The 24873-nt window shown below is 48.8% G+C and overlaps 3 protein-coding genes and 1 long non-coding RNA gene across 5 annotated transcripts; 3 read left to right on the top strand and 1 right to left on the bottom strand.

Annotated features, from left to right (window-relative positions):
- Positions 1-166: 166 nt before the first annotated feature.
- MCM3 (minichromosome maintenance complex component 3) lies at positions 167-8513 on the top strand. 2 transcript variants are annotated; one of them, XM_072332129.1, is made up of 17 exons: positions 167-401; positions 580-692; positions 1311-1519; positions 1785-1915; positions 2411-2649; positions 2935-3043; positions 3220-3373; positions 3634-3765; positions 4398-4606; positions 5052-5226; positions 5726-5852; positions 6004-6154; positions 6393-6533; positions 6653-6759; positions 7010-7092; positions 7209-7284; positions 7519-8513. In XM_072332129.1, exons 1-17 carry the CDS (start codon positions 321-323, stop codon positions 7715-7717), a joined length of 2436 nt encoding a protein of 811 aa, XP_072188230.1. In that variant the 5' UTR covers positions 167-320; the 3' UTR covers positions 7718-8513. The 2 variants fall into 2 exon arrangements, with proteins under 2 accessions (XP_072188230.1, XP_072188232.1); XM_072332131.1 differs by lacking the exon at positions 580-692 and having other exon boundaries at positions 210-401.
- A 4394-nt stretch (positions 8514-12907) lies between these two features.
- On the top strand, positions 12908-15036 carry LOC140250343 (interleukin-17F-like). The gene is made up of 3 exons (XM_072333030.1): positions 12908-12934; positions 13764-14008; positions 14799-15036. The coding sequence occupies exons 1-3, from the start codon at positions 12908-12910 to the stop codon at positions 15034-15036; spliced, it is 510 nt and encodes a 169-aa protein (XP_072189131.1).
- Positions 15037-17134: 2098 nt separating this feature from the next.
- Positions 17135-21993, top strand: LOC140250313 (uncharacterized). The gene is made up of 3 exons (XR_011903135.1): positions 17135-17223; positions 20127-20216; positions 21881-21993. It is a non-coding gene; the product is annotated as an uncharacterized lncRNA (long non-coding RNA).
- On the bottom strand, positions 21815-23310 carry LOC140250312 (interleukin-17A-like). The gene is made up of 3 exons (XM_072332973.1): positions 23284-23310; positions 22478-22722; positions 21815-22052 (listed from the first exon to the last, which is right to left on the bottom strand). The coding sequence occupies exons 1-3, from the start codon at positions 23308-23310 to the stop codon at positions 21815-21817; spliced, it is 510 nt and encodes a 169-aa protein (XP_072189074.1).
- Between the last annotated feature and the right edge of the window lie 1563 nt (positions 23311-24873).

The raw sequence follows: 24873 nt of genomic DNA, 5'->3' as shown, positions 1-24873 counted from the left end.
CCCATGCGGGCACTGCCGCCCTCCGCACCACCCCCTCCCTCCTCCTCCTCAGCTCCGATTGGCTGTTGCTGCTGCGCGTCAACTCCCGCCACTTCCCCTTTGCTTCCCATTGGCTGACGCCCGGCGGCGCCGCCCAATGAGGAGCGGAACTCCCCCCGCGGTGGCGGGAAAGCGCTCGGTTTTGGCGCCAAAGGAGGAGCGTGGAGGTTGCTGCCATCCGGGCCGGCGTTTGGGGTCGCGTCCTGAGCGCTGCCGGGGATCTATAGGACCCTTTCAAGAGCAACCCGGTCCTTGCCTGTTTACTACCCCATCCTGGCAGCATGGCAGCCCCAGCGGACGGGCTGGACGATGCGGAGCTGCGGGAAGCGCAGCGCGATTACCTGGATTTCCTGGACGATGAGGTGAGCAGCGGCGTGCTTTGCGGGCTGCATCCTCCCCTTACAACCGGGGGTGCTCATCGCTTCCCCCCGAATCCTCCAGTCGGAGCCATGGCTCCGGGGCTGCTTATTCCCCAAGGGCGGAAATCGCTCTGCACGACTCATGCGAAACTGAGGGTTGTGTTGTTATCTATGTGTGCAGGAAGATCAAGGAATTTACCACGGCAAAGTGCGCGATATGATCAGCGACAACCAGTACCGGCTCCTGGTCAACATCAACGACCTGCGGAGGAGGAACGAGAAAAGAGCCAGCCGGTGCGTGGGGAGGGGGGAGAGCTGCTGGGGGCTGCTGTGCCAGCCAGCCCTTCTAAGCTTGCAGTGCATTGATTGAGCAAATCCTGTTTGTTCGAGTCATTGCAGCCAGCTGCAGGTGTTTGCATGGTGTGAGGCATCTCAGCTTTAGGGTTCTGGGGTCTTTTTGCAGCAGATTTGCAAACGGTTTAAGTAGGCAGTGAGATGTGACAGCCTCGAGGTGGAGGTTTGGGTTGGATATTAGGAACAATCTCTTATCACGAAGGGCAGTGATGCAGTGGCGCAGCTGCCCAGGGAGGTGGTGGGGTCACCATCCATGGGGGTGCTCCATAACCATGGGGATGTGGCACTGAGGGGCACAGTGGGCATGGAGGGGTGGGCTATAGTTGGGCTGGGTGACTGTAGAGGTATTTCCAACCTTAACGATCCCCTGTTGGGTGTTTCAGATGTAATTGGGTTTGTTCACCTTCTGGCTCTTGGTTTCCATGACATGTGGGATTCTCATATTCTTTCAGAGCCCACCGAGGCATCTAGAAGGGATTTCTTTGAGCTGCCTATGAGGATGGCAAAAGGGGTTGCCAGCCAGATGCAGCTCTCAGCCATCACCTCCCTCTGTTGCAGGCTTTTGAGCAATGCCTTTGAGGAGCTCATTGCCTTCCAGCGTGCTCTGAAGGACTTTGTTGCCTCTGTTGATGCCACCTATGCCAAGCAGTATGAGGACTTCTACATTGGGCTGGAGGGCAGCTTTGGTTCCAAGCATGTCTCGCCGCGAACACTGACCGCCTGCTTCCTGAGCTGCATCGTTTGTGTGGAGGGCATCGTGACAAAGTGTGAGCCTGGGGGCAGGTTGGGGTGCTGGGTGGTGTGAGGAGCAGAGGGTCAGGGTGTTTTGTACAGCAGGAGTCCTCCAGAACCAATGGGAGGACAAGTGGAGTGATGCTAACGGGGGACTTGAATGTTGGGAGCTGTACAGTCCTTGGCACTCTGGTTACCAGCACTTGTGTCCTGTGCTTGTAGTGGATATCTTTTTGGGGTTTCATTGTGACAAACAAGTGGGATTTTTCTGCTCCTAACTCTTCTTTCTTCCAAACCCAGGCTCTCTGATTCGTCCCAAGGTTGTCCGGAGCGTCCATTATTGCCCAGCTACCAAGAAGACTATTGAGCGCCGATACACAGACTTGACATCCCTGGATGCTTTCCCTTCCAGTACTGTCTACCCTACAAAGGTGAGGGGAAGTGGCTTCATATGGGGAATATCTGCAGGTTCCTCTGTGGAGAATGTGCTGGCTCAGCAGGCAACCTGATCAGCTGGTGGTTGGCATGTTTGTATGTGGCAAGGGAATTGAAACTAGATTGTCTTTAGGGTTTCTTCCAATGCAAACCATTCTAGCATCCCATGGTTGCTGTCTGGAGGGTATGTGGACCATTGTGTGCAGGGATTGCCCTGTGCTTGAGAATGGAGGAAGCTTGACCTGAGCTATGTCTGTGCTGAACATGCGTTGTTCTGCATGGGCTGCCTGCACTGGGAGCAGTGCTTGGAGGGCTCTAATGTGGCAGTGCTTGATGCTGACAGCATTAGATCAGGGGGAGCTGTATTGCTGATGAACTCCAGGGTCTGGTACTCCTGGTAAATCAGCCCTTTGCAGTGCTCTTGTGTGTGTTGGGTGATGTTCTCTTCCCAGTGCTGCTAATCTCTTTATTGCTGTGCCTTTTTCCTTAAGGATGAGGAGAATAACCCCCTGGAGACAGAGTTTGGCCTCTCAGTCTACAAGGACCATCAGACCATCTCCATCCAGGAGATGCCTGAGAAGGCACCAGCAGGGCAGCTGCCACGCTCGGTGGATGTCATTCTGGATGATGATCTGGTGGACAAAGTGAAGCCTGGAGATCGCGTTCAAGTGGTCGGGACTTATCGTTGCCTGCCAGGAAAGAAAGGAGGTTACACATCAGGGACGTTCAGGTGAGCCTTCTGTTGGCTTGAAGGACAACATCAGCCCTGCCACTCCTTTTTAGCAGGGTCCCATCCCTCTAAGATGAGATATAGGGTAGGCTGGATGGGGCTGTGAGCAACCTGGTCTCGAGGGAGGTGTCCCTGCCTGTAGCAGGAGGTTGGAACTGGATGATCTTAAAGATCCTTTCCAACCCAAACCATTCTATGGTTCTATGAAACTCCTGCTGTTGTTGTGATGACCCTGAAAGCTCTGTGAGCTTCACAGACATGATCGTAGCTGTGTCGCTTTTCCAGGACTATCCTCATTGCCTGCCATATCAAGCAGATGAGCAAAGATGCTCGGCCTCTCTACTCTGCTACTGATGTGGCCAAGATCAAGAGGTTCAGTAAGAGTCGCTCCAAGGTATTTACATGGGTCTTATTTTTAAGCTCGCCTTCCTTGATTTTCCACTTGCTTTCTCTACATTTTCTACATAACTTTTTGTCAATAAGTTTCTGATGCTGTAATGGGCTTGTGAAGAATTAACTCCTTGTTTTTCGGTCCTCTTACGGGCTGTGCTTTGCCTCTTTCTGCTTTAGGATATCTTTAACCAGCTGGCGAGGTCCCTGGCACCCAGCATCCATGGGCACGAGTTCATCAAGAAGGCCCTTCTGTGCATGCTGCTCGGAGGGGTGGAGAAGGTCCTGGAGAATGGGAGCCGCATCCGAGGAGACATCAACGTCTTGCTGATAGGTGTGGAGAGGCAGGGCAGAGACAGCTGAGGCTGTGGGAAGTGAGATGAGGCTGTTCAAATGGAACTTACCATGATCCACGTCTCCTCTCGTCACCATATGTGTCTCAAAAACCCTGGCTCCATCTTCTTCCCATCAGGATGATGGAGAACGTGACACACTCGCCTTCTGCTCTGAAGGATGAACAACCCAATTCTTGGTCACGTGTGTTCATTTCCCTGCTGACGCGGTGTTTGCTAAACACAATCTTCTCTCTTTCAGGAGACCCTTCTGTCGCCAAATCCCAGCTGCTGCGCTATGTGCTGAGCACTGCTCCCCGTGCCATTGGCACGACTGGCAGGGGCTCCTCTGGTGTTGGTCTGACTGCTGCTGTCACCACTGACCAAGAAACTGGTAAGGAATGTGCTGGTTCCTGGTGGGAGCTGGTGGAGGGATGGTAGTTAATCCTTGGGATGGACTCTGCGAGGTCCAGGACTGTTTGTCCTTCTTGTAGAGGCAATTACGGGACCTGCTTTGTTACAAGCTTTGAAGCAATGATGGTGGGGGTGTTTTCTCCACCTTTGGGGGATGGTGGTCTTTAGTTCTACCAGGTGTACCTTATATGGGGCTGGTGGGCAGTCAGGAGCCCATGTCATTTCTTATTGCAGGCTTACTCCTCACCTTCATTGTTCTCCTGCCATCAAATTGAGTGGGAGATCATAGAATCATAGAATGAATCATAGAATGGTCTGGGTTGAAAAGGAACACGATCACCATCTGGTTCCAACCCCCTGCTATGTGCACGGTCACCAACCAGCAGCCCTGGCTGCCCAGAGCCACATCCAGCCTGGCCTTGAATGCCTGCAGGGATGGGGCATCCACAGCCTCCTTGGGCAACCTGTTCCAGTGCGTCACCACCCTCTGGGTGAAAAACCTCCTCCTGAAGTGGACATCACAGGGATGCTGCTGCAGTGGAAGGAGACAGCAGGAGACACTCGGGGCTGCAGAACAACATTGACCTTCTTTTCTCCACCCTCCCATCCCAGGTGAACGGCATCTGGAAGCAGGGGCCATGGTGTTGGCTGACAGGGGTGTGGTTTGCATCGATGAGTTCGACAAGATGTCTGACATTGACCGCACGGCCATCCACGAGGTGATGGAGCAGGGCCGTGTCACCATCGCCAAGGCTGGCATCCACGCTCGCCTCAACTCCCGCTGCAGCGTCCTGGCAGCTGCCAACCCCGTCTATGGCCGGGTGAGTGCTGTTTTTTGCTGCTCCCCCCCCGATATGGGGGCTGGTAGGAGCTGTCCTTGATGAAGATAAAATCCAAAAGATCTCCCAGTCTTGGTTCTTAGTGGAACTGAGGCACTGGAAGACTTGGTTTGCTTGGTTAACTGTTGCTGCTGATGGGTATCATGAAGGTTGTGGGGGCCCCGTCCAACATGGCCTTCAACACCCCCAAGGATGGGGCATAAAATAGGATGAAATTGCATGCTTGCAAATGAGAGCTACGCTCATCTTTCTGAGTGGAGAAAAGAGGCTTTACTCCTTCAGCAGGCTGTGTTTAGCATGGTGCCTTTGGTGTTCAGCTGCCTGTGCATCTACCTTGAAGGCCTGGCTTGAGAGGGTCTTTCCACCTTCCCTAGCAGCCAGAAGTGACCCATGAGATTCTCTTGTAATCCTCTTCAACCTCTTGTAGTATGACCAATACAAGACGCCCATGGAGAACATTGGCCTGCAGGACTCCTTGCTCTCCCGCTTCGACCTGCTCTTCATCATGCTGGACCAGATGGATGCTGAGCAGGACAGGGAGATCTCGGATCACGTCCTGCGAATGCACCGCTACCGCAACCCCAATGAGCAGGATGGGGATGGTGAGCAGTTCTTGCTGTCTATAAAGCCTAGGAGTTGCAGGTTTTCTTTGGCTGTGGTTGCTTTCCTTTCCCTTCAAGCAAGGGTAAAGTCCCTGGCCTGGACCTTATAGCAGGTGGGGTTGAAACAAGGTGATCATTATGGTTCTTTTCAACCGAGGCCATTCTGTGATTCTATCATTCCCTTGTCCTCAGTGGGACCTTGAACATTGATGAACTGTGACCTTGAAGCAAAGAGCGTCCATCTCTCCGCTGTAGCTGTTGCCCATTTGTCCTGGATAGCTCTGGCTGGGGTGGTGGGGTAGCAGATGGGGGTGGGCTTTTTGAGGTGATGGGGTAGTAGATGGGGGTGGGCTTCTTGCTGTGATACAACCCCAGGCTTTTCAGGCTTTTTGCTTGTTAGCAGCTCTTTGGGTCCAGTTATCCATGGCTTTGCTGAGTGCTGCCAGTAGGTGGCTGTGAGAAGCTAAAGTCCTGTTCTTGGCAACCCTTCCCTCCCCAGCCATGCCCCTGGGCAGCACCGTGGAGATGCTGGCTACAGATGACCCTGATTTTGCACAGGAGGAGGAACAGGAGCTCCAAGTGTATGAGAAACACGATGACCTCCTGCATGGGCCCAACCGCCGCAAGTGAGTCTCTTATCCTTGTGCCATGAAGCTCTCTGGGGGTTTCCATGGTGATGAGCTGATGCTAAAATGCTTTGGATTTGGCTGGTAGAGGGTGCTGCTTATCCCTGTGATGTTCCCATCAAGGACATGGGCATGTGTGCATCCCCTGCAGGGAGAAGATCGTCAGCATGGAGTTCATGAGGAAGTACATCCACGTGGCAAAAATGATCAAGCCTGTCTTGACCCAGGAGTCAGCAGATTACATAGCAGAGGAGTACTCACGCCTGCGCAGCCAGAACCAGATGGACTCAGACATTGCCAGGGTGAGCTCCCTCTTCCCTCCGATCACACCAGGAGGGAAACTGAGGCACAGTGCTCCTCTTTTCACATTACAGGTGTTTTCCTCCCTCAGTCACAGAGTGGTTGAGGTTGGAGCTGTGGATGTGAGCTCTTGGTGTTAACAAACAGGGGTGAACCAGGTGCTGGTGTGAATGTTACAGTGGGGGGTCCAGCATGGTCTCATGGGCTCCATTGTCTCACCACCATCTTTCTGCCCTCCAGACTTCCCCGGTCACAGCCCGTACCCTGGAGACATTGATCCGCCTCTCCACAGCCCATGCTAAGGCCAGGATGAACAAGACAATTGATCTGCAGGACGCGGAGGCAGCTTTGGAGCTGGTGCAGTTTGCCTACTTCAAAAAGGTGAGGGAAAAGGTTGTGGGGTCCCATTCAACATCCTGCTATGTGCAGGGATGCCAGCTGCTAGACCAAGCTGCCCAGAGCCACATCCAGCCTGGCCTTGAATGCAACGTCTTGTGCAGGTGCTGGAAAAGGAGAAGAAGCGCAAAAAGCAGGTGGAGGATGACTCAGAGAGCGAGAAGGAGGAGGAGGAGGAGACGCAGCCACAGAAGGAGGGCAGGAAGCAAAGGTAGTCATGGCAGGCCTTGGGGAGATCCTTGAGTTAAATCCTGTGGGTCTTTTGGGTGACACTTGTAATGCTGGAGCCTCTGGGAAAAGCTCCCAAACTTCAAGGTTTGTGGCCGAGTGGTGGTGGATGAGTTCTGAGCTTACCCACAAGCTGCAGCTGCCCTGTCTTGTCCTGGCCAGACACTTCCAGGGGTGTCTCCTGAGGTCTGTCCTTTGGTGAATCAGGGCTGACCTCCTCTTCTCCCACACAGGAGGAAGAAGGCACGCACAGAGGGCGACGAGGAGTCCTACGACCCCTATGACTTCAGTGACACCGAGCAGGAGATGCCAGAAGGTGAGTCAGGGCTTTCAGTGGCATCACCCACCCCATCCAAAGAGTCCGCCTGCTTTTGCTTGTGCTCTCTGGCTGTGTGAGGAAACAGGCTGAAGCAGTTTTTCTTCCTCTTCCAGTCCAGGCACATACTCCCAAGACACCTGAAGCTTCGTCCACTGGTGAAGCAAAGAAGCCAGAGTTGACTGACCCAAGGTGAGCGGGGGCTGGAGAAGCAGCAGGAGGATGTTTGTCCTCAGCTGGGTCAGTGGAGGGCTGCTTGGATGCGGGCTGTGTTTCCAGTAATGACTGCAGCCAGCAGGAGGTGCTGGAGATGGATGCAGACAGGGGCAGAGATGGGGCTGGTGGGTGGGCTGAGATGTCCTTAGCTAAGAAGGGGGAGGGGAAGGTCTTGAGCTTGGCCTCTGATGGAGGTGATTTCTCATCCAGGTTGAAAGCATTCAAGGCTGCCTTGCTGGAAGTCTTCAAGTCTTCCCATGCTCAATCCGTGGGCCTGAAGAATGTGATGGAGTCCATCAACCGCGACAACCCTGAGCCCTTCTCACTTGCCGAAGTGAAGGTGGCACTGGCCCACATGCAAGATGACAACCAGATCATGGTGTCTGATGACATCATCTTCCTAATCTGAGCCTCTAGGAGCCCAAATTCTCATGGGGACTTTCAGTCTGGAAACTCTTTTTGTTTTCACCTCACTCCTGAATGCTTCATCTGGCTGAGCTGAGCTTTGGGAAGCTCCCTACTGGCTGTGCATTGCTGGCACCAAAGGAGCCAGGAAAAGTGGAAACTCTTTCACTTGCCACCTCTGAACTGGAGTATTTGGGAAGAAGTTTGGTTCTGCAAGTAGCCAAAAGGAAGAATTTATGTGCGAGTTACTGATACGCTTAATGTGTTCTTAGCTTTGGCCTGGGTTACATGCAAGCTCAGGTTGGTTTTAATCCAAGTTGGTTGGTTTTCGTGCAGCAGGGCTCCCAATGGCAGGCTTTTGCCCATGTAAATCTTTCTCTTCTCCCCTATAGGGCTGCTTCCCAGCTTTTTTTACTGTTTAATTAAAACAAAAACATGGGTTTAAGCATTCAATAGCAGTGCTAGTAAGAAGCAAATATAGGGAGGATAAAAAAGGAGGAGATGGGGGGAAGTTGGTGATGGAGTTTTCCTAGACACCAACATGCTCTCATGGCCTGGAAGGGTTTTTAAGGTGAGCTGAAATCACAGGTTAACCTGCAGCCAGAGCTGGTGAAGTCTTGGGATGTTAAAATCCCATTATTTTATGGGTTTTTATTTTGTTGAATTTGAGGTTAAGCTTTGGAGAAGACCCTGAGCAGCACAGGCTCTTTCTGTTGTCCGTGTGCCACTCAAGTGCCCTTATTTGTGTCAGTGACACCATCTATATTAACTTGCATAATAAAATGTGTCTAGATACCATTAGATACCGTTGCTCCTGTGCTGACTTGGACCTAAGCTGTTCCTGCTTAGTGTATATATGCCTTGTCCTCGGAGGTGTTCAAGGCCAGGTTGGATGGGCAACCCCTATTTCCCATCCTTACTGCTGGATCTCTGCTAATAGTGCATCCCCCATTATAAGTCACCAGGGGGAGCTCCGAGGTAGAGAAATTGCTTCATTGGACCCTCCCACAGCCTACATGGGGAAACTCAAGTCAAGGCCCTGGGTTGGTATTAAACATTGAGGTTTGTGGCCCTGCCTGGCAGGGGTGTTGGAGCTTCATGATCCTTGAGGTCCCTTTCAACCCAACCATTCCGTGGTTCATTCAGTAACAGGTTAGACTATCACTGATGAGCACTGATTCAGGTAGAGGTGCTGCTATGCTGGGGCTGAGCAAGAGGTGACAGGTGCATTAAGCTCATTTTCAGGACCTCTTCCAGCCCAGTTTCCTACATTACATAGGAAACAGTGCACAGGGTGCAAAAGTCCACCATGTTTCTGTAACCCTCTTGTCTCATCACCTGTACTTTGGCAATGTGATGTCATTCCAAGACACCACGTGCTGTCTTTGGGATCTAACTTACAGAAGACCTATAAGGCATCAATGTGTGTTTGTAGGTAGAGTGATTACATTATCTAAGAGCCTAAATGTGAGTGAGAGGGTTGCAGGGCTTTCCCCAGGGTAGCCCTTGATATGTGCTGATTGGAACTTCTCTCTGGGGGAGAGAAGCAGGCAGATTGTGTCAGCAGGACCACGAACAGCACCTGACCTTCTTAGAGTAGTTCTGCAAACCAGGTAAAAGGATCACTTTCAGCTTCCCTTGATTAATGGGGACTGCGTGATACGTAGAGGAGCATCATGCTTCTAACACGATTCAGGATCATAGTAACCAATAATGAGGTCTTTGGGCCAGCGAGTCCAACTTGAACAACCAGCACACCTGGTCTCACCCACTGCCTGTTGCTTCTTGAGCTTTGGACCGAACACTTTTCCTGCTCTCATCCACGGTGGGTGAGAGTGAGGGCAGGAGACTCAGTGCTGGTCCTGATCCCATGCTTTGGGGTCAGTAACTCAGTGCAGAATGTGTGGGTTTCCTAGCATCAGGCAGCTCATGTGTGATGTCAGCAGGGCTGTGTCGTGCCCCACAGACACAAATGCAGCGTTGGGTCATAGAATCCTTGGAGCTGGAAGAGACCTCTAAAGGCCATTTAGTCCAACTGCCCTGCAGTGAACAGGGACAACACTGCTAGATCTTGCACAGGGCCTGGTCCAGCCTGGCCTTGGAAATCTCCATGGATGGGGCCAACCACATGACCAGGTCATGTAACCAGGCACTGTTCTAATGTCTTATTTATTGTGCCTTAATGTTATGTTTCTAGCCCCCATCGGGCTTCTGACAGGGTTACTGCTGCTAGAAACGTTTGTTGGCTGAAGGAATGGGTGAGCACCCAAGCAGCAGCACCGAATCCCTGCCTCTCACTCAACCCACAGCCCTGGCCAAAGTGTGAAGCCAAGATGAATGTGGAACGTGAAAGTGAGGTTGGCCATCACTTGCAGAATGCAAAGGTTCTGCTGGTCCCTGCAAGGCTCTGATGACACAAGGCTGTGGCTGCTGGCGTGTTGGAGCAGGATGCGCCGATGGCCCCATTCTGAGGTTTTTGCTGCCAGCATCTGCGGCACGCTCGGCCAACCACGTTTCCTCTCAAAATTGGCTCTTTCCAGTTCACATCTCTGGGCTGTGGTCGGCAGTTTGGTCATACAATGTCAGCAAACACAACCAGGGCAAGCATGGGTGTGTAGCATCAGCTCTGAAAGCAGGAGGCAGGTAGGTGACTTATGGCGTGGCACGTAGCAAAGGGGAAAACCTGGGGTTGCCAGAAAGGTAGGAGCGTGAGTTGGAGGTGCTTGTGCTCCAGCCGCCCTGCAGAGCTCAGTTCTGAGATAGTCAGTGCTGGGATCTACATGTAGATGATACCGTTTCAGTCCCAGTGTCTGCCTTGGGCTACAGAAGGTCTTCTGATGCGCTACAGCTGAGCTGGATCATCTGTCCCCAAATGTTGCCTATGCTCATGATGGAAATCATCGGGATTTGTCTCCTTGGTCCTTTCATGGCTGTTTGCAAGGGTGGGCAGTGATAGGACAAGGGGGAATGGTTTGAAACTGAGACAGGGGAGGTTGAGGTTGGATCTTAGGAGGAAGTTTTTCCCCCAGAGGGTGGTGACGCACTGGAACAGGTTGCCCAAGGAGGCTGTGGATGCCCCATCCCTGCAGGCATTCAAGGCCAGGCTGGATGTGGCTCTGGGCAGCCTGGGCTGCTGGTTGGTGACCCTGCACATAGCAGGGGGTTGGAACTGGTTGGTCATTGAGAATCTCTGATTTCCGAGTCTCCATCCCTATCCCTGCTCTGAGCCCTTAAAACACAGGAACAAATAGGGCTTTTTTGGTGGTAGTGATTCTGAGGTCATTTTTTCCTCCTTTGTAGCGATCCATGTTAGGTGACCTCTTTTTAAACCAAAATTTCTGTGTACTTCATCTGAAGGTAACTTTAGTCATAGGAAATTTCTGATCAAGGAAGGAATCCTCGCTGATGGTATAAGCTGCTGAAGGCAGGAGATGTGAATGGAAAGTGGTGGTCAGGGCTAATAACCCAGCAGTTGGCGTGATAATGTCACCGCTTCATCGCGTGTGGCAATTTCCACTTAACCCCATACCTGCACGATGGCGATGCCCTTTTCCTTCCACTGCAAAGCTGACAGTGAGGGGAAAAAGAGAAGGTTCCTTGCTGGGCGATAGAAATGGGTTTTTGGTAACTTTGCCACCTTTTGGTCTTCCATGCTCCATGTCTCAGTAGAGGCATTTATGAATATATGGGTAAGAACAGTCAGAATGGGAACGTGTGTCATGAAATGGATGTTACCTGACGTGAACTTAACCTGAAATACAAACAGCTTCTGGGAGATGAGTTGCTGGTTTCTGAACCACCGGCAGATCAGACCACAGAAATGGTTACAACATCTTGAAATGACATAACGTGTTGGGCAATGAAGGTTTCTGCCAGTCACATAAACAGAGATGGCAGAGCAAGGAGTGGGGTTAACTCCTTCTGGCTTCTGACAGTGCCACCAGCCTCACTGACCTTCATGGTTGAAGGCAAACCTGAGTGATCAGTCCTGTTCTTCCATCCTCTTCTTTCAGCTTGGCTGTAGAAGAGGCTTCTCCCAGGGTGTTGCTGCACGGGGACCATCATCAGACTATGTCCATGGACTCCTTTGGCAACAAAAATAGCTTCCGTTCCAAAATGCTGTTATCCAAAAGCTGTTATCCTCTACAAGCATGATGGAGTGGTGTCAGGTAGAGGAACTCCAACAATGCAGTGCCACCCCAAACCCAGCTCCTCCATTTGGCACAGGAGGTGTTCAGCCCAGGTTGGGGTGTGAGCTCCGGTGGCAGAGTCAATTGGGGCAGGGTTTCCCTGCATGGCACTGGGGCTGCAAGGCATGGGGATCACTGTGATACCCTGAGAAGAATGCCTTGGCATTGGGCAAGACTTAACTATGGGATGAATGGGGTAAGAGCAAAGATGAGGAAAGAAAAGGATCAGAATGGATCAGTGAGGAAGAAACATTGGGTGTCTGGGTGGGAGGTGGGGGGCTGTCAGTGCCTAAAGTGGGGGCTGTATGAAAGAAGGGGACAGACTCTTTTAGTAGGGTATGTTGTGATAGGACAAGAGGAATGGTTTCAAACTACAAGAGGGGAGATTTAGACTGGATGTAAAGTAAAAAGGTTTTTACAATAAGAGTGGTGAGCACTGGGGCAGATTGTCCAGAGAGGCAGTGGATGTCCCTGCAGACAGCCAAGGTCGGGCTGGATGGGCTCTGAGCACTGATGGAGCTGTGGGTGTCCCTGTTCAGCTCAGGGAGGGGGACAGATGGCCTTGAAGGGTTTCTTCCAAATCAAGCCATTGTGACACACATACACGTTTGTGGTGAGAGAACATTAATATTAGAAAGCAGGGAAGGAAGAGGGGGAAAAGAAGCTGTGTGAACAGGTTTTTCTTTTCCTCTTTTTCTACTCATATCACTTGTCTGCCTAAATATACCATATTGGTTGATCTGGGATTCTGATGACATGTTTGCCCTCCCATTTCTTCGGTAGACGGAAGGAAGTGGGCTAGAAAACGAAATATCAGCTCCTAACCTTGGGTCAGGTTAGTGATCTTTATGCTGCAATGGGAAGGCTGATAGTGGTTGAACTTCACTATAAATAGGAGACCACGGCTGGCTTTGAGAGACACAGACTGAAGACAGGTCTGAGAGAAAGAAAACCTGTGTGTGCTCCATCACTGCGTGTGCTCACCTAAAGCAGAAGAGGCTGCAATGGCTTTTGCCAGCTGTGCTGCAGTGGTAAGTGTTTAGATGTGGTGTAAGGACTGCAATACGACTTGTGTGTCCTGAGTGTTTGGAAGTGGGTATGGTTCTCAATGGACAAAGAAAGCTGTCGCATCTCCAAGATGTGATTGGCCTGGTTTGGGAGGCAAGGGAGCATCTGTTATGCACCTGTAAGGGCAACATTGCTGATAGGGGATTGAGCAATGCAGGCTTTTTTTCTAGGCAACTCACTGTCAAAACAATAGACAGCTGAGAAATGGAGGGGGCACTGAGAAATGAATACCTGTGCATTTAAATACAGCCTCAGTAGTATTTGCAGCACTGTCAGCTCTTTGGGTACTCCTAAAAGCTTTGCATGTCTGTCTTCATCCAGAAGAATGGTAGAAAACTCTCAGATTTCACCAAGAAAAGAGTTATTTCCAGCAGGTGTCTTCTAGGTGGTTGACATTTCCTGGTCTGGAGAAGCATATGTCTTACATAGGTAGGTAAGCTTAGGTTGGTTTAGTTCTTAGCTTATCTTGTAGAGATGTTTGACTCTGAAGGAGGAGGATGCTCTGCAGCTCGTAGGAGGGATGCCCTACTTGGTGCAGTGCCAACTGTGAATCAGAACTTGAATCAGAGTTCAGCATCCGTTGTGCTGAGCGTTGTTCAAACCTTACTCTGTTTTTTCCTGCTGATGCATCTCACCCAAATGCAAGTGTGAAGATTTGCTGCCCACTGCCCATTCACAGCTGTGAAGGAGTGCAGGGTGCTGGTTCTGTGGTCCATCGATGGGTGGTCCAGCCACGGTTCCTTGTGCTCTCTCATGGCTGAACAGAGACAATGACACCTTTCCCTCTCCCAGGTCAGGTCTCTGCTTTTGGTGCTGGTTTTAGCACTTGCTGTAAGGAGTTTGCCCCGTGGGAAGGCAGTTCATCCTCGGCCCAGGAAGGATGGTGGCTCAGAAAGGCTTAGTGAAGATTGCCTGAACCAAGAGGATCCCAGCTTCCCTACCATGGTGAAAGTCGACATTCGCATTGGCAGCTCTGATCCTGCCTCCAGGATGGTCCATGACATCAGGAACCGGTCTCTTGCTCCTTGGAATTACAGGTAACTCCATAGATGTTATTTGAAACACAATGGCCGTGATGCATAGTTGTCTTTTGGGGTGAAAAAATGTCTCATTGTCAATACATGCCCAGAGTCTTGTGAATATTGAAAGCTCCTCTTGATGCACACATTCATTTTGGCGTCGGGTGAATCTTCTCCCACTAAAGTGTTTGCAGTGCAAAGGGACATCATTGTTTGGTTACTAACAAACACGTCGGTCAGGGAAGAGTTCTTTTAGGAAAAGAAGCACGTCAGTACATTGTAGTTTGACATTGTCCTAACTGAAACAAATTCTTGAATGCTGAAAATTAAAACAAGCAAACACAAACGGTCCATCAACTACCCGTTATTTATTTCAACCAACTCCATTCATCTACTGAAAAATGACATGGCAGCATCAGCCTCCCAGAATTGATTCCAATTACAGGAAATCATTTAAAGAAACATTAAGGATGATTTGGAAGTTCTTTGGCTTTGTGTCGTTTGGTGCTTTGGTTGGAGATCAGGGGGATGTTATTTACTATGAGAGTGGTGAGGTGCTGGAACAGCTGCCCAGAGAGGCTGTGGATGCCCCGTCCATCCCTGGAGGTGTTCAAGGCCAGGTTGGATGGGGCCCTGGGCAGCCTGGGCTGGTATTAAATGTGGAGGTGGGGGGGTTGGAGCTTCATGATCCTTGAGGTCCCTTCCAACCCAACCATCCTATGATTCAGGGGGCAAAAAAGAAGATCCTCCCACGACATACGCACCAGAACATAACACACATGAAACCCTTTTGTGTCCCCATCTGCAGGCTTGATGAGGACCCCAACCGCTTCCCCCGGGTGATAGCTGATGCCGAGTGCCGCCTTTTGGGCTGCCTGAACCCATTGGGGCAGGAGGACCGGAGCCTCAACTCCGTCCCCATCACACAGGAGATCCTTGTCCTCCGGAGAGAGCAGAGGGGCTGCCAGCCCACCTACCGCCTGGAGAAGAAACTCATCACCGTGGGCTGCACGTGTGCTGCTCCAGTCATCCAGCACCAGTCCTAGGAGGAATCAGCCGCAGATGCAATGGCGGGAGGAAGAACTGTCTCCTATGAACACCTCTTAGGAGAAATCCCTACCTTGCATCCAGCATGACTTTTATGAATCTGGGTAAATTAACTCCAGAGATACCGATTCTTGCTGTAGTTCATTAATAGATTTCAGCATGGGAATCACCATTATCTATTGATGGAGGGAAACATTCGTATTTCTATTTATATCTTCTATTTATGACTGTATTTATATTAATCAAACTAGCCAAAAAAACTGGTGAATGTTCATCTGTATTTATTCAGTAATTTATCAGCTTAATAAAACTTGTATTTTATTTAAAAGAATGTTGTTTTGTGGCAGCTCAGAGTGAAAGCAGTGGCACTGTGGGATTCCAGCAAAGCAAATGAGAACTTGCAGCTTAAAGCGAGGGAAGGATGGGGAAAAAAGGGGTTGAAAGCAGAGAATTGGGGTTACATAGGCAGTGCTGGAGGAGCTGGAAATGGAACTGATGGGATGATCTGTTGGGATGGTGGGAAGAACGGTAGGTAACATCGCCTTGCACGATGGCAGCTGAAATTTGGGTTGGGATCTAGCCTGGTTCACATGAGCTCAGAAGATCTGTCCTGTTGTCCTCCAAACAAGATATCATCCTTAAGCATTCCCCTCACCTTCACCAGCTGGATGGTTGGCTGAGCAGGAACTCAGGGAAATGTGAAGAGATGGATTCATCTTGCTGCTCATTATCCAACCTGGCCTTGAGGCGGTGGGTGAGGAACCCTCCATATCAAGAGAATAAGTGAGAAACACCTCCAGGGCTCTTTGCTGTTATTTTGCTTTAGCTTTTTTATTATTATTATTAGCGTTACTCATCTCTCATGCAGACCTGGAGAAGATTCGACAGTAGATTTAGTTTCTACTGTTGAGGCTGAGATGTCTCTTATTTCCCCATTCACTTGCATTTATACCAGGATAAACTTCTGTGCAAGCATTCTTGTATGTCATGTCAGCCGCATTTAATTCACTTTAAATTAGACATACCTGGTGCAAGTAGACTCTGAGAAACATTCTTGTTTCTTCCCCTGAGCAGCTCATGTCATCATTAGGTCCAACCATCTCCTTTCATGCTTGACTTTCAAGCAGCGTAAGCCCCCTGGGAGCCTACCTGATCCAGTTAAACAAGCCATGGGCAGCATGATGGAGAAACCATCTCATTCAATTACAAGCACTTGTACTCATTTGTGGCAGCAGTTGTTTCGTTATGACCACCAAGCCCTTCATGTGGTGGGGAGCAAGCCCACAGAGGCGTTCTCTGTGTGCTCTTGCTGAACTCCAGCACTGCTCTTCCAGTAACCACTGACCAGGAAGACACACTGTGACACCCAGCTCTTGCTGGTGACCTATTTCTCTCCCTCTCAATCAGCTTAACCTGTGAGGTTGTCTACGTTTGTTTTGTGGAGAGAAAACGAGCCTGATGCTCTTTCTCTACTCATAATTGGGTTGGCACTGGGTTCATGGTAGCTGAATGGGTGAACTCTCCTGTGCCAACCACTCTACCTTAAGATTTGTTCTAATAGGTGGAACAGTGAAGCAGCTGATTAAGAAAATTCAAAAGCAATTAACTAAGGAATCGAGGAAGTTAATTATGGACCTTGCCCATGGGCCATGAGGTTTTGGCTCCAGCAGTATTGACTACAAACCACACATCTCTCAGTAAGGCATGCACTCGTTTGTGGGGATTGCTTCTAAATAAACCCAGCAGCAAAGGTTATTTCCTTCTAATGGCATCGTTCTTAGAGAGTTGTTTTGCAGCTGCTGGCTTTTAAGGTGAGGTAGGTCGGCTTTGATTCCCAGCAATCTAAGAACATGGCAAACAAGATCACGCTTCCTGTAAGCAGCACAGTCATATCACCACCAAGTACAGATACGCTTTGAAGCTGAGAATCAGCCTTTGCTAAAGGCTCTGCCTATTTGTCCCTCCTGGCAGCAATCCACTCCTTCAGTCAATTCACCCATCTCAGTGCTGGGTCAGTCATTGCCTCTGCTCCCAGCACAGCTGTGGGTCTGGCTCTGAAATAGAGTTTAGGGCAGCCTCCAGGGACTTGGTTATTGTGCCAGGAGGACGAGGCACAACTGTAGGCGTAGAAGCAGCTCCACAGTGTCTCCTCATGTCTCGCTGGGCTAAGCACCCCATACTAACAGGTTGGTGTCTGAGCCTCTGAGCTTTTCCTTTCTGCTTTTCTGCTCGCATCTCTCTAACCTCCTTTTGCTGTCCTTTGCTTGCTCTTGGCTGTGCCCAGCTGGGAAGCTCAAGCAGCAATCCTGCTGGGGAGCAGCTCTCATTAGCAGGGATGTGGAGGCACAGCAGGGATGTAAGTCCAGGTAAAAGCCTCTTCCCAAATCTGTGCTGTGATGTATTTTCTTGTTGGTGTAATCCAGGCTTCTCTGGGCTCTTAACAGCGGGCAGAGGTTCTTGGTCTTGTAGCCCTTTTGAAAGCCTCCAAGTCCACTTGTTGCTCAAAACTACTACTATTAAAACTCAACAGAAATTAAATATATTAAAAGATACAGATGATGCAGCCTTTATGGTTCAGGGGACAAACAGAGAGCTGTGCAAGCTGTGTGTTTAGTAAACCAGAGGAGAAACAACCTGAAAATCTAGAAACAGTTGTGGTTTGTTGGGAATTAGAACTAACAGGCAAAGTTCTGAGGGGACAAACGCTTTGCTGACCAGACCTTTGGGTATTTGGTGACAACAGAGTGAATAGAGATGGGGGGATGACTTTCCTCACCAGCTGTGGGTCCTGGCCGTACCGCAAGGTGACCTGACAGATCCAGAACAGAAACTGCACCCATCTCACCATCACAGGATAAAATAGAAGATGTGCCTTAATCTCCCCTCCTTGTCCCTTAGAATCACAAGGTTGGAAAGGACCTACAAGATCATCTAGCCCAACCATTCTCCCACTGCTACCTCAAGCAACTAAACCATATCACACCTTAACCTTCTTCCTCTTACGTTTTTCCTCTGATGTTATTTTTAAATATATGCTTTGGCAGACTGTAGGTGAGTGGGTCAAGACAGTATCTTCTTCAGCACTGTTCCATTTCTGCTTTTTGTGATTATTTTTTTGCCCCTTTCTTCATTTTCCTAGCAAGAAATCTATCCTAGTCCTTCTTTTTTTATCGCTTCAATGTAATATTGGTAATACACCCGATGCTCTTCGGGGTCACATACCAAGCAGGTTCTACTCAGCTGTGTCTGGACGTAGCTTTCTAGAAGTGAGTTTTGATGGTTTTACTATCACGTACAAAGAGTTTTCTGGTTTATTTCCATCCTTACTGAGCACAATTTGTTTGTACCGAGGTCAAGATGTCTTGTTCCAGTAAATGAGCACAGCTGGTTTCTCTTCTATCTCAGTCGCCGCTATTATATTTTTCAGTTTACCTTTTCTTTCAGACTTCTGAAATCTGCAGTGTACCCCCTTATCTTGGCCCCCTTCTCACAGTAAGGTTTGCCAGTGTTGAAACTTTCCTCTTTCACAGCCATCTGGCATCTTCGTGGCTTGATTTGATAACAGGCACCGATGAGCATGGAGATCCGATCATTTGCCACTCAGATGAGTTGGAAGGGACCTCAGTGGCCATTTAGTTCCAATCCCTTGCCATGAGCAGGGTTGGCACCCACTAAATCAAGCTGCAGAGGGCTCCATCCAGCCTGGCCTTGAGCACCTCCAGAGATGAGGCACCCACAGCTCTCTGGGCAGCAGGATCAGTGCCTCACTGCCCTTTCAGTGGAAAATTCCCTCCTGACATGCATAGAGAAACTAAGGGACTGATTAGATGACCTCTTGACAAGGTGTTCTGGTTTGGAATTCACCCTATCCAGTGGATTTAGTAATATGAAGAAAGATGTCTTAGGTCACGATGCTTAAGGAAACTCACAGCAGCACTGCAAACAGTCTTCCATCCAGAAGATGAATCCAGGTAATGACCCCAAGGGGTGGAACACATCCCTTACAAGGACAAGCTGAGAGAGCTGGGGCTGTGCAACCTGGAGACCTGGAGAAGGCTTTGAGGGCACCTGATAGTGCAGCCTTTCAGCATCTAGAGGGCAGCTACATGAAAGAAGGGGACAGACTCCTTAGTAGGGCCTGTAGTGATAGGATAAGGAGAAATGGTTTCAAGATCAGAGAGGTCAGATTTAGGTTAGATACAAAGAAAAGTTCTTTTACGGTGAGGGTGGTGAGGCACAGAAAAAGGCTGCCCAGGGATGTGGTTGATGCCCCATCCCTGGAGACTTTCAAGGCAAAGCTGGACCAGACCCTGGGTAACCTGACCTAGCTGTGGTGTCCCTGTGCATTCCAGGGGAGTTGGACTAAATGGTCTTCAGAGGTCCCTTCCAACTCTAAGGATTCTATGATTCTAGCCATAGTATTAACTGTTTCCAATTGAACAATATTAGTGATAGGTGGACAGCTGGACTAGACGATCTTAGAGGTCTTTTCCAACCTTATGGTTCTATGATTGTATTCTGCAGAACCGTGTACCACATCCATGCACGTTACAGAGGAGAACATGAATTTGGCACTAGGTCAAGTAAGCTAAAATGGTTGTGCCTTAAGGAATGGATTTCATTGGGTTGATAGATGGTCCGAGGGATAACGACCCTGCTGGAAGAGGGACTGAAGCATCTCTGCAGCATAAGGTTGTACTCATTTTGGTATTTCAGCTGTCTGACCTGGTTCTGACTTTTTCCACACTGTTGCTCTCTCAGAATTGCTAATAAGGCTGCAGTACTCATGTGCCAGCCCTGACTAATATTCTTGTCTCTACCAGATGATAAAAGGTCCTTCATTTTGGCTGTTGTAGACCGTTGGCCAAAGCTCCTCCCTATAGCAAGTGGTAGGACGTTGAGAGGTTATTTAATGGCCAGGGCACCCAGCTTTAGTTCAGTCTTCCTGGGTTGAAATTGAACTTGATGAAAACTTCAGTTTTACAGCTCCCTGAGAGCAGCATAAAAATATCAGGGTCTTGGCAAAGGAGTCTGCCCTGGAAAGACAGAACACTGTCATGTTCCTTGATGTTTGGTTTTTATTTTGCAGTCTGATCCTGTGCTTGATATTACTGGTACAGCCAGTTGGATGAACTTCAGGACCTACAGCAGACCGTAAGGAGGAAATGATGGAGATAAGGTAGGAAAGAAGCAAGTTAGGACCTTGCTGCTAAATACCTTCGTATGGGCAATGTTATATCAGGTTGTGTTTGATGGTAATTAAAGTTGTGAACAAAACTTCACTGTTTCTGCTGCTCACAATGTGGTGACTTTGAAAGGGCAGATGATAGCAGGACAAGGGGAAATGGCTTTAAGTTGAAGGAGGGGAGGTTAAGGTTAGATGTCAGGGGAAAGTTCTTTACTATGAGAGTGGTGAGGTGCTGGAACAGCTGCCCAGAGAGGCTATGGATGCTCCGTCCATCCCTGGAGGTGTTCAGGGCCAGGTTGGGTGGGGCCCTGGGCAGCCTGGGCTGGTATTAAATGTGGAGGTTGGTGGCCCTGCCTGGCAGGGGGGTTGGAATTTGATAGACTGGTCATTTCCAACACATTCGGTGTGACTTACAGTTAATTAATTGTTCATGGGCCCAATGAATACCTGATAGGTAAAACAATGGTATGAAATCTCTGGCAGCTCTGTCAGATTAGTTTGTATGAGTTGATGCACCTGATTTTGTTAAGAGCTGATGAGGGAGGGATTGGGCTCATTGGCACAGCTGGAGGAAATAACCACCCTTCCTTCCACTGAAACACGGAACATTTTCACCGAGCTCCTTCAAATGTACGCTCCTGCGGTGTGAGATTCCCACCTACACAAGTGTCTTCACAGCTGTGTAGAAGTGCTGTGTGTTCTATATCTGGAGCGCGGACTACTGGTGGCAAACGCATTGGGAGGACATGAGCGTGAAGGAAATTACAGCTGCGGTTAGCAATGAGCATTTCCTCTGAGCAGCGTTTGATTGCTTCAGTGATCCACCTGAGTCACTCGTGCTCTGTTCCCTACCTACGGAGGAATAACCAAAGTTAAGCTTCATGGTATAAATACACTCTCCATTCTGGGGGATTAAGTTTCTTTTCTGCCAAAGAAGCATCTAGAGCGTTGTGTTGACCCTTTCCTTGACAACTCCCTCTCAATCAGATAATGAAGTGAACTGGGCCACTCACCCATGGCTCTATTTTTCTCTGACCTGTCGTTCAGTAAATGATTTCCCCCCAGGTGCCTTTCTTTCTCTATGGGTAAAACAATGCTAATGATACAAGAGCTAACTGTTTTGTGCTTTTTGTGTTCTACTGCAGCAAAGCTAGGTTTTGTCAAGAGAATTTGGGTTTTTCATATTTGTACAGTATGAAAGGGAATAATTTCTTGCTGTATGGGAAAAAGCTTCTTCAGAAAGAGATAACACCAAAGAGTTGATTTGCTGTTTGATTTTTATTATTATTATTATTGCGTAGAGATAAATAAACATAGATAATTACAAACTTGTTTATCGGCATAAATAGAATTAAATATATAGGCTCTTCAAAGTGTCGAGTCAAGACGTGCGACTTCTCATGGAGCACGTGGAAGGGGGCTGTATTCTGAATACAGAGTTTTAAAGGGGAAAAGGATATAAAGACAAAACAAGCACAAAACTGAGGTTCTTGCTAATGATCGTGGCCTGGTTCAGCTCTGTGGATTCTCATTGCTGTTAGGCAAGGCTGTTCTCCTGCAGCTCCCCGCTGTTGTGCTGTGGGCTCCCCTTAGGCCTGGTGCTGGATCAGTGGGGTGACACACGTGCAGCCCACGGTGATCATTTTCTTCTCCAGGCGGTATGAGTGGTGGCAGCCCTTGGACTCGCGGCGGAGGACGAGGATCTCCTGTTTGATGGGCACGGAGTTGACGCTGTGGTCCAGCTGCCCTGCTGAGTTCACACACCTGGAATGGCGGCACTGGGCATCAGCAACCAGCCGGGGGAAGCGGTTGTGGTCCTCATTGATCCTGTAAATTGACATGAAAGGATAGGGAAGCATTGGCAGTGGAAATGCTGCTGCATCGCTGGGACTGTGTTAGTCTGGAGCTTTATGAGCTCCCTGGATGGGTACCTATAAAACCTGGAAGATTGCCTTTAAAGGTGCAGAAGACTCTCTGTGACAAATGCACTTGAAGATAAATCTTGCCTCAATATATACATTAATGAAATTACAAGGCTAATTTGCTTTTTTTCCCCATGTATATTGGCCTATACCATACTTTTGCTCTATCCCCCTTTATTCATCAATTAGCTTACAAAAAGGATTATATGGATGGTGGCTATCCCTATATTGCCAAAATCTCTCGATACTGAAGTACTTAAAGACACAGACATAGACTCTGCATTACTCTTAACCCAGTGCATTTATAGAACACAGGGACAGACACAGTACCTGTAATCCCATGGAGCCAGTGAGCGTTTGTTGATATCAAGAGTCACTTTGGTATCCTGGTTCATGTTGCTGATGCTTATGTTGACTCTCACAGTTTGAGGGAATTTTCCATCTTTTTGGGTTGGGCATCCAGCATCTGCTTTCTTGAATAGGCTCTCTGGCTCGAGTCCTGGCCATATCACCTTCCCATAGGCAGAAATGCTGGCTGACAACATGGCCAGCAACACTAACAGCAATGGTCTGAACTGGAGAGAAACGGTGCATTTAGGACAGTGAAAGTACAGCTGCTGTAGGATCACACAACTAATAAGACTCACTTCTGTGAGCCTGGGAAATTCATTCACGCCCATCCTAACTGGTAGTAAAAGCTCATACTGTAGATTGGGGTAATTGTGAAAAAATCTGTTGTACACCATATTCATCTTTGCATGGGTTAATTCTTACTGACACCAATGTTTACTCAGTTGCCACTTGGTGATATACAAAATCTTGGTTATACTAAATAACATCATATTTGGGGTGTTAGAAGAATATAGCAACAACAAAAAACACCAGTTACTCTAGGGATAAGTTTTCAATTTATTGCCTGTTTTGGTTTCTGTTGCAGTATATGGTATGCTAACAAACCCATGCAACATGTCCCATGCTGGTGCTATTCAGCAGCGTCTTGTTTCAGCTCTTCTCAATAACACAAGGTTTAAACAGCTATCTTAAAAGTGGGTGCCCCGTTCCTGACACTCATCTATTAGAACTGAAGTACATCTTTGTCCCATTAAGGGAAAATAAAACACAAAGCAAGTTCTTACCAGAGGAGAGTAAAGGATTTGAGGCATCTTCCTTTTCTTGCTGCAGCTGATGCGCTGGGCTCTGTCGAACTGAAGGTGTCTGTCTGCATTTGCTGCTGGTCCTTTTATAAGGGCTTTCCTGCTGTCCTAGTTAATGGGGAGTAGGTGTTTTTTTCCCACCCTTACCAGTGGTTTCTTGCCTTACATTGAAAAGTGTGTGTGTATATTCCATTAACGCAGGTGGAAAACAGGATATAGGTCCCTCCCTTTCTTAGACTTGTAGGTGATGTCATTGCTTTATCTGTGTAGTGACAAAACTCCATGGTGATGTTAGAAAAACCACTGAAAGATTGACATGCACACCTCAGCGAATGTATGCAAAGTATGAGGTTTTGAATTGGGGCTGGAGTCGTCTGTTAGTCAAACGTAAATAAACGTGCTTCGTGGTCTCAACTTGAGATGCTGCAGGTGTCACAGACACTAAGATCGCCGTCACTGATGGCTTGGATCCACTTGTTGGTCACTCTGATGGTTCTTCATTCTGAATTGATGGACAGCAGGTTGTTTTTCTTTAATACATAGAATCATGTCATGGAAACATAGAATGACTTGGCTTGGAAGGGATCTCAAGGATCATCAGGCTCCAACCCCCCTGACACTGGCAGGGCCGCCAACATCCATATCTAATACTAGATGTGTATACCTCGCCTGTTACATTTCAGTTTTGACTAGAATGTTTTCAGACAGCATGTTTCCAAACTTGGTCACTCTTCATATAGGAAACAAAACCTCAAAGGCTGCTTTTATTTGATTCTGAGATTGCCAACATTTTTATTTCACTTCCAGATCTTGCACTATGAGACTGGACTCCAGGAGCTGTGGTGGATGTAGTTAAACCTTCGGTTCCTAAGTAAGGGAGAAGACAGAGAGATCCAAGAAAAAAGCCCCTTAAAGGCTGTGAGGTGAAAAACGGCTCCTCTTGTAGACAGGAGAACTGTAAGGAACTGCAGGCAGCTGCTCCATGAGGCACCATGGAAGATAGGTGATACCATTCAACACTTAAAAGTGTTGGGAGCTGAGCTGCTTCTCACCGTGTAGCCCCAGGGCTGTTTGTATGCCAGCTCTGAATTCTGGGTGACAGTGATCTGTGACCCCATGTGGTTCGTCAGCACATGCTGCTGTCCCTCCATCCTTGTAAGACCAGCATCCTGCAGCTTTGTCGTACCCTACCATGAAAGTAATTAAACACACAATGCTTAAATCCATGTGCTTGAGTGGACAGGTTCTGTTTGACATGGTGATGATCAGGATCCTTTTCTCCTGTTGAGGAATTAGTATTTTCAGTAGGATAATGTAAAGCTGTTGCAGGCCTGGAGATTCAGAGATGCTTCAAGGCTGTCCCTCCTCACTTTGAATGCCTTGGAAACTCACAAAGGGAAGTCCTGGTACTCTGGTGCCAGCTTCAGAGAGATTCCCTTCCTAAGCTTCATCGCTATGCTGTTATCACAACTGCCTCAGTTTTTGTTTCTTTTGAGGCGGAAGCCTTGACTGCTCTTTAAAATCAATGGGCTTGACCTTCAAAGAGACCTTGCCTGCAGAAAGAAGTCTGCA

This window comes from Excalfactoria chinensis, chromosome 3 (genome assembly GCF_039878825.1).
Source record: "Excalfactoria chinensis isolate bCotChi1 chromosome 3, bCotChi1.hap2, whole genome shotgun sequence".
Lineage (NCBI taxonomy): Eukaryota > Metazoa > Chordata > Aves > Galliformes > Phasianidae > Excalfactoria > Excalfactoria chinensis.
This window is presented reverse-complemented; position numbering and strand designations above follow the sequence as displayed.